This window comes from Pyxicephalus adspersus, chromosome 12, assembly GCF_032062135.1.
Source record: "Pyxicephalus adspersus chromosome 12, UCB_Pads_2.0, whole genome shotgun sequence".
Lineage (NCBI taxonomy): Eukaryota > Metazoa > Chordata > Amphibia > Anura > Pyxicephalidae > Pyxicephalus > Pyxicephalus adspersus.
In genome coordinates this window covers 25,367,091-25,379,400 of record NC_092869.1, presented here as the reverse complement: position 1 = coordinate 25,379,400, position 12,310 = coordinate 25,367,091, and the positions used below count along the sequence as shown (strand labels likewise).

Genomic DNA, 12,310 nt, shown 5'->3' with positions numbered 1-12,310 from the left:
TACCTTACCTCAGTACCCCACTGTCCCCACTGTTAGGGTGTCCTTAGTGTCTCACCCTTAGTGCCCTATATACTAGTGTTGCTTCTTATAATGTCCCTGTTATAATTCCTTTAGCATTAGCATCTCCTCCAGTTTATAGTGCCTCCAGTTTTAGTGTACTCCCTCAAAGTTCTCTCAGTATACCTCCTGCTATAAGTAGCTCAGAAAATGTTGCCACACATCAATACCCCCACTTTTTATAATGCTGTCAGTGTCACTTGGCTACCAGATCTTCAGGAAATGGGCAATTATTCATTCTGATCAGCATGCTCCAATGTGTGCTTTGAGGCATCACACTCCAATGCACACACTGAATGAGAGGGAGATTCAGGACAGACTAACTGCACCACTGTTGGTAACTGAAGGCTGCTCTAACTTTGTGCAGGCACTTCCAGAGGTCCTCTTTTTTTCCTTTGTAGTAGCTTTTTTTGTGACGGTGGCAGTTACTGTTTTTGTTTTATACAATACTGCATTTTTTATACTTTACTTACTGGGATGGGGATACACAATAAATGCTTCCAATCTGGGCTCCAACATACATAACAAATTCATCTTTTAAATCTGAGGCTTGTTACACCTCTTGGGAGAGGATTGGGTTAGTTAGGACTCAACATTTTATGGGCAATGGGCAGTAAGTGTAAGTTTGGTTAAATGATTGTTTTACCCTGAGTTCTCAATATAATCAATGTTCCTATTTGTTAAAAATCTGTACATGTTTATGTAAAACACATTTATATACTGGCACATATGGCCCTTTAAAGTGTCTGTAATAACTTTTTTTTCTGAATGTTTAGACATTATCCTAAGTCTAATGGCTTGTTACATATTAGCTTAGCTTCTCTACTTTGTGCGGTCATCCCTCACACAGCAGCTGGTATTATCCTGGGCTGGTACCTTTCGTCATATATGAGAAAACACTGACTCTCTTGCTAGATAACAAATGATGCAGTAATGAGACAATATATCCATAGTTTTTTCCAGTAAATGCCAGCTTATTCGTAGGTTAAAGCTGGTAAAACTCCCAGATGGGATTTCTCAGTGTTTCTTTAGTGACATAGCTATCATTTTGCCACATTTTTATATGTAAGTGATCCCAATACGTCATTTCACTGATAAGATTAGTTAAGAAAACAAGCTATTTATGTGTCGCCATTTCATGGGATTGTACAAAACATTGTAAAACATTCTACTTTAATTCAATATTTCCCTTAGTTACTGTAGAATTTGTCTCTAGTTCCAGAAAAGACAATGTTTGTATCAGTTGCTGAAACCATTGTTTTGACCCATGTCTACATGTACGCCTGGGGTTTCAATCCCAGCAATAGGAAGCACCTGGCATTTTTGTAGTTGTAACCTTGGCTATTGGTTAATGATTTACCCTCTGCTACAAATCTTGCCTAGGAAACCAGGCAATTAATCTACACCAAGCTATTAAATACAGGAACAAATAATCTGATTCGAGTATGTGACATTAAAAATAACTTATATTCTTGACCTTTATCAAGGACAGAACAAAATTAATTACAGCTGCTTAAAATGTTTTGAAAAATTCGATTTCTAAGAGGAGTGCTTGCAGCTTTCCGTTCTTTTCTTTGCACCAGTGTTCCAAAATCTCTCAAGTGAGCAAACTTTTTTGTAGCATCCCCAAGTTTTCAGGACCACCCACTACAGCAATGATGACTATTCTCCATACTGTAGGATGCCGTGCGGTTCGCATGACTTGTAGAAGAAAACTTTTGCTGTTCTGCAAGCTCTTGTAACTCCTTATTGACCTAGACAAACTCTGCAGTTTTTTCTTTTTGCATATCGAAGCACAGCTTGCTCCAGAATTTTATGCATGTCTAGGCTCCATAAAGCTTTTTTTTTGTTTTGTTTGTGATTAACCCACAGTGAGGATTTTATACAGTAACTGACACCACGCTGCCAAATATGTTGACGCAAACATCTGTCCTAATTCCATTTAATAAAATAATGTACCTGTCCCCCGACACACAAATTCGATTTAATTACAAACCCACAGTCCCTATCTCGTATGTAACCTGGGGACTACCTGTAAATGTAAATTCCTAGAAAGTGTGTGTCTGAATGTGTGAAAATATGTATTTTCCAATCCAAGGTAACTAGTTTTGTTTGCTTGGTGTTCATTGACAGTCTTTAAAGGTGATCAGTATGCTGTGGCCATGCACTGACTGCAGTTGCTTCTGTTATGGTGGCACAGAGCATAATAGGTTTAAATTGTTTTTCATTGTATGCAGTGAGAACATGATGATTTGGCATTGTTCAGATGTATCTTTTTAAACCACATAATATATTTAATATTGCATTTAGTATTTGTGATGTCAAATAATTCTTTATTTTTATTATTTGTTTTCCTAGGAAGCTTTAAAGCAGCAGCAGGGGGAACCATTTTAAAACGTTACTCTGAAAATGAGAAGAACTGCTTTGAGATGGTGATGAATGATGTTCTGGCCTCCTGTGTTCCCACCTACCATGGAGTGACGGAAAGAGACAAAGAAAGTTACATTCAGTTAGATGACCTTCTCAACAGCTTCGATGAGCCATGTGTTATGGACTGTAAAATGGGGGTCAGGTGGGAGCCTAATAAAGCCTTTTTCACTTCTGCTCGCTAGCTGTTCTTGACGCAAGTTTGGCTAATTTGTTTTATGTATATTTGTCAACTTCTCTACCGTATCCTCTTTCTGCCCACACAATGACATTTTAAAGACTTGTGTGTTGATGAAAGAATCACATATTGCAAAGCAAGGCCACAAATAATCCATTTTAGACACGATTGCCAAAGCAAGTGCAGTTAGGGGAAGAAGGTTAGTCATGACTTAGTCATGGTCTAAACTTCAAAGTGGTATAGTGTACACTAACAACTTTAAACAATGTACACATCATGTTTGTGCATTATTTATATCATATAAGTTGTTGCATTAGTTTTCAAATGTAGTTTGCAGTGATAATACATCCCACTGATCAGATTTAATTTCAATAAGGGTGGCATCTGTTAAAGGTGAACTCTTCAGTCTTGCACAGTAGTACAGGATCCTCTCTTAATATGCTTACTCTGATTTCACTGCACTTTAGATCCATTAGATGCTGTATGTAAGTCAGGCAGATCACAATTATTGGCTGATGTCCAGCACCAGCCAGACTTTTTTTCCTCCCAGCCCTCTTACTTTGTGTTTAAGTTCTTTTATTCATGGAACTCAACATAAGGCATAGGTGCTACCAATGTCTGTCTGCATGCAAATGCAACCTGCCTAGTAATGCCTACTGCTCATCAATAACTTTTATCCTGGCATTTTGTTATTTGCAAAATTCCTCCCAAGAACCAGCCCACTATGTGCAATGGGGCTGCGTCTTTTTAAAAAAGGAGTACTGACATGGAGTACTGTGATGTTTTCAGGATGTTCAACACCCTTCTGGCCCTTCCAACTAACCATGAGACAAGAGAAAGACTTTTTGGTAAAAGTTTTCAATTTTGTCAGCCAGGACTGAATGCTAGTGCCATAAAAGTCAAAGAAATCGTAGCTAATAGAGATAACTTGTAACTTGGCATTGCAATGATTCTCATCCAGTGCCAGAGGATACCATTGGCCACCTTCCACAACTGGTGGTAGTTTAGCATTTTCTGCAAATAATGTTGCACATGTACTGGCACTTCATCTACAAGTTGGTCAGTGTGGTATTAAATACCATGAGATAACTTTTATCCTGGCCAATATTCAGCAATTAACTAAGTTTTATATGATGGTCTGGATGGACTAAAATTCTTTTACCAGTCATGAGCTCAATTTACAAAGTAACATACTAGGATAAGGAACTTATTTTCCATAAAATTATTTCCAGATAATAACCAATTACTGTTGTGTGGTTGAATCAAAGAACATCATCCTTGTGCTAAAGCTTTGAGAATTGTGTCGTTGCTGTCATCTGACACAATTTTTTTAAAAAGACACCGTGTTTTTCTCTGTTTGTTGCACTTTCTGTTCTTAGTTTGGTAGGGACTTACAGGATATTCCAAAGTGCAATGTATTAGTTTCTGAAAAATAGGAAGTCGTATTGCGCATACTGGATTGAATCTTGTTTGTGTACCAGAAACGTCAAACTTTTGAAATGAAACTTTGAGGTGTTTTAGACAATATTTGCTGTTTTGGGGGGAAATTATGATTTTTTTTTTATTTTAAATTTCTATGTGCTCAAATATGGCTTACCCATGTAAACCTAATCAATAAGTAAGGCAGATGCCTATGGCATGTGCAAAGTTTTTAATTTTCTGCATTTTTAGAAATTCACCTTGAGCAAAACGGATGAAGCAAGGAGTGTGAGGATAGCAACTGTATTGTTAGACCTAGAGGTGTTTCCTATTAAAAGGAAAGTTTGTGGAAAGTGGGCTTTTTTTAACGATCTAATCCCAATAATGGAATGTGTAAACATATGTGTCCCCTTAGTGCCCATTGCTTTCTAAGTGCAATTACTAGCAAATAATTATAAACCAGCAATGTTTTGGAGTTATGCAATCTAACTTTAAGCCCGATCCAGCACAAAATCACTGGCTGGAATACAGGAATTTGGAACACACAGATGTACTGGAAAATGAGGATTAGGCATGACAACACCTTTTATGTAAAAGTTTTCTACACCTTCTATGGTCATAGCGACCATTTAATATAATGCAGCAAAAACATAAAAACAACTCTCAGCTCTGTGGGAAAAATAAAAGAACACTGGTTTTAAAATTCTCTCTAGAAGATAAAAGCTCAATGGTATAGTAAGTCTTATTCAAATTGTCCTGGTCCTGGTCTGAACCAGGAAAAACATATTAAACTGCTGCCTGTCAACAAGATTTAGAGAAGGGAGTGAACACATGTACAATTACAAAATATATTGCCAAGTATTGGTTTACATGCTGCCAAGAAAGTAAGTCTTAATTATATTTAGTAATTTGATATTAAAACATTACTAACCTTTCCATTAAATTAGATTTGTAATATTACATTGGTTAATAGGTACGGGTGGTGTTTTCTTTTAATACATAGTTAATTATTATAATTTATCATTTTTTGATTTATATCATACAAGTAGTATACGTGCCCTCGGACAGGGTGTAGTAGGATCACACCTACAATTTACCCAACCATAAAATTCACGTTCAAGACCAAACAGGAACAAATAGCGAAAGACTTTATCATGTCGACACCTGCAATTACGAATTAACTTTGACTGCAACAATATAGAAAACGTAGATACTTTCCTTTTGTTGACATAACTTTTATTACATGTGATAGGGTGTGTTTCCTTATCTTGCTCCTCATAACTTGCAAAACAAAAAAGCTAAGGCTGGCTGTGATGTTGACTGTTTTATAGGGAATTCCTTGTTAAAGAATGCTAGCTATAATAGATGAACCTAGGCGCTATGGATAACTAATTAAGATATATAATTTATTGCACTTTCACAGTCCTTGATATCTATAACGTGCATAATAATAATTCCCATTGACTGAACAAAGGTAATCTTCTCATTTCATTTAAAGTGGCAGTACATCCAAAAGTGATATTTTATAAGTGGATTTACTGCACTACTACAGCCTCTTCGTTTTTTCACCAACAAAAAAGAAATTCCCCCAATTCTTTTTTTTTCCCTGCAGCACACATAGTTGAGTGTTGGAGTGTGCTCTAGCATAGGCTTTCTAGGTGCATTGGAGTGCGATTCCTCATAAATAGCTTTTAATTACATCACAATGGTGTTACGTTAGGATATTATTTAGATAGGCCAACAGCAAGATCTTTCTGCTAAGTTCCCAACGCTGTGGACAACTTGTCCACCTGTGAATTTTCACAATCCCCGCCAGTCTAGGGGGGTTATGTAACCCGAAGCAGTATCCATCAAAAAGTTTAATGTCATTTTTAAATATCCGCTTTAAATCTGGAACTGATTTTCTTTAATAGGGCAAACCACACTTGGCGATTTTATAGCACCAAAGCAGTGATCCTTTTTATAGCACAGATTGATGCCAGTCTGTCTCTTATTTGGTGGTAAATCTACAAATCATGTTTCAGATTGCAGCCCAGGATTACAGGCACAGGGGGACATGTTGCACTGTTTCATACTGGCCCATGAAGCAAGCCTAAAGTTATCTCTCTATTTCTGGCATATGTTTCTATTGATGTTTTGATGATCCACAATAGTGATGTTTTAAAATACATACAACTAAAAGTCTGCATATCTGGCATAATTATCACATTGTATTCTGTGTCCCCTGTGTACACAGAAGAAGTGGATGTGAAACAATAGCTGGAACATCCCTTTACAGTAAGGAAGTTTGTTATGGAAAATGAAATGCCACATTAAAAGGTTAGCATTGTGCAGAATGTTATAATAAGATGACCTTTGTTAAATGATAGCAGGTCAGGTCATTGAAACCCATTGGTTTGTTAGAGCTGAAATTTAACCTGCTAATATTTTTGCTTCTCTTTTTTTCCTTTCCCACAACCCACATGCTAATGAAGTGTTTATACATTGTGGCAGGGTCTTTGCTTCTGTATGCATGGCTGGTGGGAAGGGTGGACAGGGTATTGTAGCTGGCTTCCTGAAAACTTTTAAGCACTCTATGAAAAAAGCTTTAAGTGCACAATGATCCTTTGCAAGCTGAAGCCCACAAGACCTAAAGGGGAACTTAAGTAGGGGGACACATTATGGGTAAACATTCACAGATTCATGTCTAATAGCTATTTGTGTTAATAAAAGCTTCCTTTTGACTTAGAACTTAAAGTTCCCAGCTACTAAGAACTAATTGTCAGTATTGATTTTGTGTGTATCTGCTTTGCCTCATTTTTCAGGTACTTTAAATGTTGCAACCTTATACTAGCAAAAAACAGCATTTCTCTGGACAAGCTTGGGTCTTTGGGTTTTATATTTTATAGATTGTTAGATTTTCTGCCAAACAATAGATTCCACTGGCTTTGTATATCTGCTTGCAACACTGCAAACTCAGGCAGCACTACTTTTTCCTCACAGAAAACTACTGGCCAAAAGCTCAGTATAAGGTTGTGTGAACCAGCCTTTGACATCATCAAGAAATGCCAAAACCGGCATCCTAAAAACCCCAATATTCAGGGTGGAAGTAATATCAGAGTGGTCATTAAAAGGTATGTGTTGGCTCTGCTGAACATCCGCACCAGCCTATTCAGTACCTCTATGGTTCTGGCATGCTTGTTTTATTACACTTTATAAAAAAGTTTAATTACTCTTTATTAAAGTGTAATTAAACTCTAACAGTAAACTTTTATTTGCTTCATTTTGGTCTGCTTAATAAGCCATTAGAAACATTTTGAAAATCTGTTTGTTGTTAGGTGCAACAAAAACCCCCTTAACCCGACCGGAAATATTGAGCCAATAACGTCCAATGCACAAGAAGGGGTTATGAAAATGAAGAGTGAGGGAAATGAGTAGAGGGCTTTGTCCTTCAAAAATGAAGTTGGCTGGGCTTCCACCACAAGCTTAGGGTTTCAGAGCTCAAAAGGTGGTATTGTGAGCTTAAACAACCTTTTTTGTTTTTGCAGATTTGAAAATAAAACGTATCCCAAATGTTTTTATTTGCAGAAAGGTGATGGAACATGCAACACAAACTTTAAGACTACAAAATCTCGAGACCAGGTTCATAAAGCTTTTCTTGAATTTATTGATGGAAACAAAGTTATACTGGTAAGTTACTTTGCTCAGCAATGTGAAAGGGGAACTTGTTAATTTGTATTTATGTTTTCCTGTAATGTAAAGTATTTTTTGCAGTGGTGACTACATTTCCCAGTTTGTCTCGCACTTTCAATATATTTAGCCTTTAGACCCATTTGGTTTTTCTGAGGATGTCGTGGCACAAGAACCTTAACAGACATACATGTCTATGTTTTTTCCCATTTATGGGTACAAACGCATAGTTTGGACATCTAAAACCTGACTGTAAATCTTAAATCCAAATCTGAGGTCCCCATTCAGTTGTTCATTCATCCACCAGAATGGATTGAAGAATGATGTTGGGGGACTGTTGTACACATGCTAGATTTTCTCAAACAATGCTATCTGGTTTCTTCATTATTTTCTGTGAGCTACAAAGCACACCCTTCAATGTAATGTAGATTAGGAGATGGTATTTGTAGTGCAAATCAAGATAATAATAATAAGATAATAATAAGATAGTGCAAATCAAATCATAGGATGGCAACCTTGCTTTTCCATAGATAGGGGACAGTGAGTAAATATGGTCAGCCTAGAATAGAATGTGTGTTACTAGCAGGAAAACTGACTGACATAAAGAAAAGATGTACCTGAAAAATGAAACCTAGTAAACCTATCTGAGGACTTTAAAGGTTCTTTATAGTACATTTTTGGTGTACTCCCAATACATGTGTTTTAAACAGAGCAAAAAGTGTGATTCAAGAAATAAAAGCTCCTAGAGCTCAACAAATGTTAACAATCTCACCAGAATGTTAAAATTAGTTTTAGCTCGACATCAAATTTACCAGATGGTTTACCTGTGTGCTTATGCCTGAAGAAAGGTAAAGTTTTTTGAACCTAAACATTAATTCAGAAGGTAAAACTGACTTTCCTAGAAAGTCATGGGGATCAATGCAGGGTATTAGCGAAAGAAAAGCTTAAAGAAAAAAGTCAAGAAAGGACTATTTTTAGGATCAAAAGTAAATGTAAATTTAACACAAAAAAAAGATTATCTTCACAGTAAATTTACCATCAAGGTAATTATTTATCACTTCCAGAAGATAATAATGAGTCTCATTCCATCACATATCCTCAAAATGTGAGAGGATAATTCCTCAATTCAAATCAGTAAGTAGAGCCATACAAAATATTTCTTTATATCCCATCATCTAGTCTCTAGTCAATCACATGTCTGCAGAGCCCTTGGTACAAATGTAGCCTAATATAACAGAGATCTTTACCCTAAACGGTATACAGCTTTTTCAAGCTCTTGTCCATCAGTACAGTGTATGGATACCATGGCTTCTGTGGAGTAAAGCTGACTGCATAAAGTATGTGTAAATGTTTTTTTACACCTCCTAATTTTGGAACCTGTAATGGAATAAGATAAATATGATGATATGTTTTTTCTCTTGAACAAGGCAATGAGAACTGAATATTATTTGCTAAGCACTTGCCATGAGTGTCCAAATATGCACAACAAACAATGGCACTCTCTGCCATGTAGTTTGTTGTCAGTCACCAATAATGCAGTTGTGTTCCCCTCATGTGCTGAAATAAAACCCCATACTGTGCTCTTTGTAGGAAATTTTGACCTGGCCTGCTTATTATTTTTCTGCTTAGGGCTAATTTTACACTGCTGTATTATCTGTAGTCCCTTAATTCTTGTAGAGCAAAAAGAGTGCCACAAATTTGCTGAAATGTACAATAACTTGAGGTGGACCCAAACTTTTCTTAAAAAGTCATAATTTTTACCTGGATCTTGCAATATGATCCTGAAAAATATGACTGTCAATGCACTGGAAAACACTTTCATCATTAAGATTCAAAAAGTGAATCAAAGCAAATCCAAATTCATAGCCGTGCTCAATGTGTTTATTTACATGAAGGTTGTAATTTTGGCTGAATGGTTTCCAGAGGGCATAACACTAAACCCAAAATTATTATAGGGAAGTTCTGACTAAGCTTAGATAATAAGTCAATAAAAAATATATATATTGGCCTAGGTCACCAGAAGAAGGTTGTGGCTACACTCCATAAAATATTGGACTTTTTAGAGCTTCCTTTGTTTGTCTTTTCGTACTAGAAGCTGCCTAGTTTGGATAGAATAAAGGTAGGACTCATAACGAGGTTCCATGTACCAGGCCAGGATGTTTGTAATTGTATTAGTAATTTCTTTTTTATATTTTTTTTTCCTTTAAGTAATCAATTAGCTAACAACATTGTGCAAATTACAGTTACCTATGGTATTTAAGATAACTAAACCCTTTACTGGCTTCACTGCAGTGAACTGAAATCTGATTAGATTGCACATTGTTGCTGATTTAGAAAAAAAGGAAAAATATAGTTTTAATATGTATTTTTGTTTTCCACAGCATAAATATCTGAACCGGCTTCAGGAGATCAGAACAATTGTAGAGTCTTCGGATTTCTTCAAACACCATGAGGTGAGGGGCCATCAGATTGTCCTTCTCATTAATTGCACGTATGTTCTGTAATTGGAGAAAAACATTTTTGCTGTTTGAGAGAGAACTAAAATCCATAGAAAAGAATTAGAGCTTTGAATTTATCATTACTCATTGCAGATCATACTAGAGCATTTGCACTGAAAATGCTAGTGTATATAAAGCCATAATCTGTTTTTGTTGTGTTGCCATCTGTGTCTTTGTGATAGAGAGGGAGATTTACTCTATTTGCCTTGGTGATCACTGTCACCAGGAAAAAAAGTAAGGTAAAATCCCAGATTTTTGAGTTGTCAACAAAATTGGATGGGAACACGTGCCTCGGTGATAACTATGGAAGAGAGTATTACTCTCCCTTCCCCACCAGTCCTCCACTAGTATGGCAAACGTAAAATCTATGCGTACATTACAGTCTGTATTTTCCAGCCCATTTATGCAATGTAGGGTGTATTATTGAAGCTCAAGTATTTCAGAGTTGTCTCTGAATGCCATGATTAGAGGAAAGGAAGTCGGCTACCTCAGTGTGGTGCTTTATGTATGTGCACAGCTTTTGTATGGCATCTTCCAGGTTCCCCATAGAAGGGAAAATTAAAGCCAGTTGTACATACAGAGTTTATGGTAATAAATGCCTACTTGCTACCAATTGTCACCCAAAGTCTAGAATTTCACCTTAAAGCAGAACTAAACCCAGTGTATACTCGCCTGTCCCGTCCTATCATGGGGCCAACATCTTCCGATGTAACTACTGCGCAAGAAGTCCCCAGCTGGGTATTTCTCAACCAACATTAACCAAATTCTGACATCGGAGACCATGGTCAGACAGGTAAGATGCTTACTGCAGAAGGAATAGCCTGACCCTTTGTGCAATAACCACTTGCCTGATGCCATCTTCTAAAGTGGAACTTTAATCTTAGTTTAAGGGTCGTTTTCTTTTCTCCTTCTCCTACAGTTATTTGTTTTGTGTGCTTCTATCGAAATCGATGTCCATTGATGATAATACCACTAAAGAATAAACATTTCTTTGTTAGGTGATTGGAAGCTCCCTTCTTTTTGTACACGACAAGAAAGGAAAATGTAACGTGTGGCTTATTGATTTTGGAAAAACAACACTCCTTCCTGATGGGCAAACCCTGAATCACCGTATACCCTGGCAAGAAGGAAATCGGGAAGATGGATACCTTTATGGATTTGACAATTTAATCGATATTTTGTCCAGTCTTGCATCCTGATTAGGGCAAAGCACCTAAGCAATTGATCACTACATTAGGACTTCTATGACATTTTACTGTTTACTGGGATGGATTTTATCTCTGGGGATGGAACTACAGATATTTTTAACTTGGGAATCACAAGGCTTACAAATACACAGCTTCTCCATAAACTTTATATTACTGCAGATTCATGGATGTGTTTTATACCCAATGACTCTGAGATCCTCTTTTCGATCAAACAACATAATTTGCACCGAGACTAAAATTTACTGCTATTTCTATGCTGAAACACATCTTTAATCATGGGATTTTTCCAATGTTGCCTTTACATAACTTAGATAATTTATAGTTTTACTAGTATATTGCCTTGCAATCTACAATATTACTTTAATACTGTGCATATATTGAGTGTATTTTTATCAATTTTACTACTAGCAGTCCAACTGTACATGTACACTTAAGATTCTGGCCTAAAGCATTTGTGTTTTTTGCTGTCTGATGTGCTTGTTTGTAAGCTCCATGTTTGATGTAACTGGTTTTAAGTTGGTAAAATGTCATTTTACAATGTTTTGCAGCTTTTTATGGCGTAGGAGTATTTCTCCTCGTTTAAAAAAAGAAAACGGTCCTTTCAGAATATATGAAAACACTGGAGAAATGTTGGTGATATTAGCCACTCGTTTTTTAACAAATACTGTGTTTTTTAACTACTACCTAGTGTGGTAAGTGCTTCTACCACAAACTTTTTGTAATCCCTACTGAGCTGGGAACATTGAAACAAGCCGAGTTAGAGCTCATAAATACACCTCATGTGGCCTTCTCTTTAGTCCTAAGAGATTATATATATATATATATATATATATATATATATATATATATATATA

At 36.4% G+C, this 12,310-nt stretch overlaps 1 protein-coding gene across 1 annotated transcript in view; it reads left to right on the top strand.

Moving 5' to 3' along the window:
* The window catches only part of ITPKA (inositol-trisphosphate 3-kinase A), a 44,433-nt gene extending 32,437 nt beyond the window's left edge, over positions 1 to 11,996 (top strand). Inside the window, exons 3-7 of the mRNA XM_072427639.1 lie at positions 2,416 to 2,664; positions 3,452 to 3,510; positions 7,499 to 7,750; positions 10,132 to 10,203; positions 11,247 to 11,996. Of these exons, the coding sequence (XP_072283740.1) occupies positions 2,416 to 2,664; positions 3,452 to 3,510; positions 7,499 to 7,750; positions 10,132 to 10,203; positions 11,247 to 11,447 (833 nt within the window). The 3' untranslated portion in view covers positions 11,448 to 11,996. The remainder of the gene's footprint in view (positions 1 to 2,415; positions 2,665 to 3,451; positions 3,511 to 7,498; positions 7,751 to 10,131; positions 10,204 to 11,246) is intronic.
* The last annotated feature ends 314 nt before the right edge of the window (positions 11,997 to 12,310 follow it).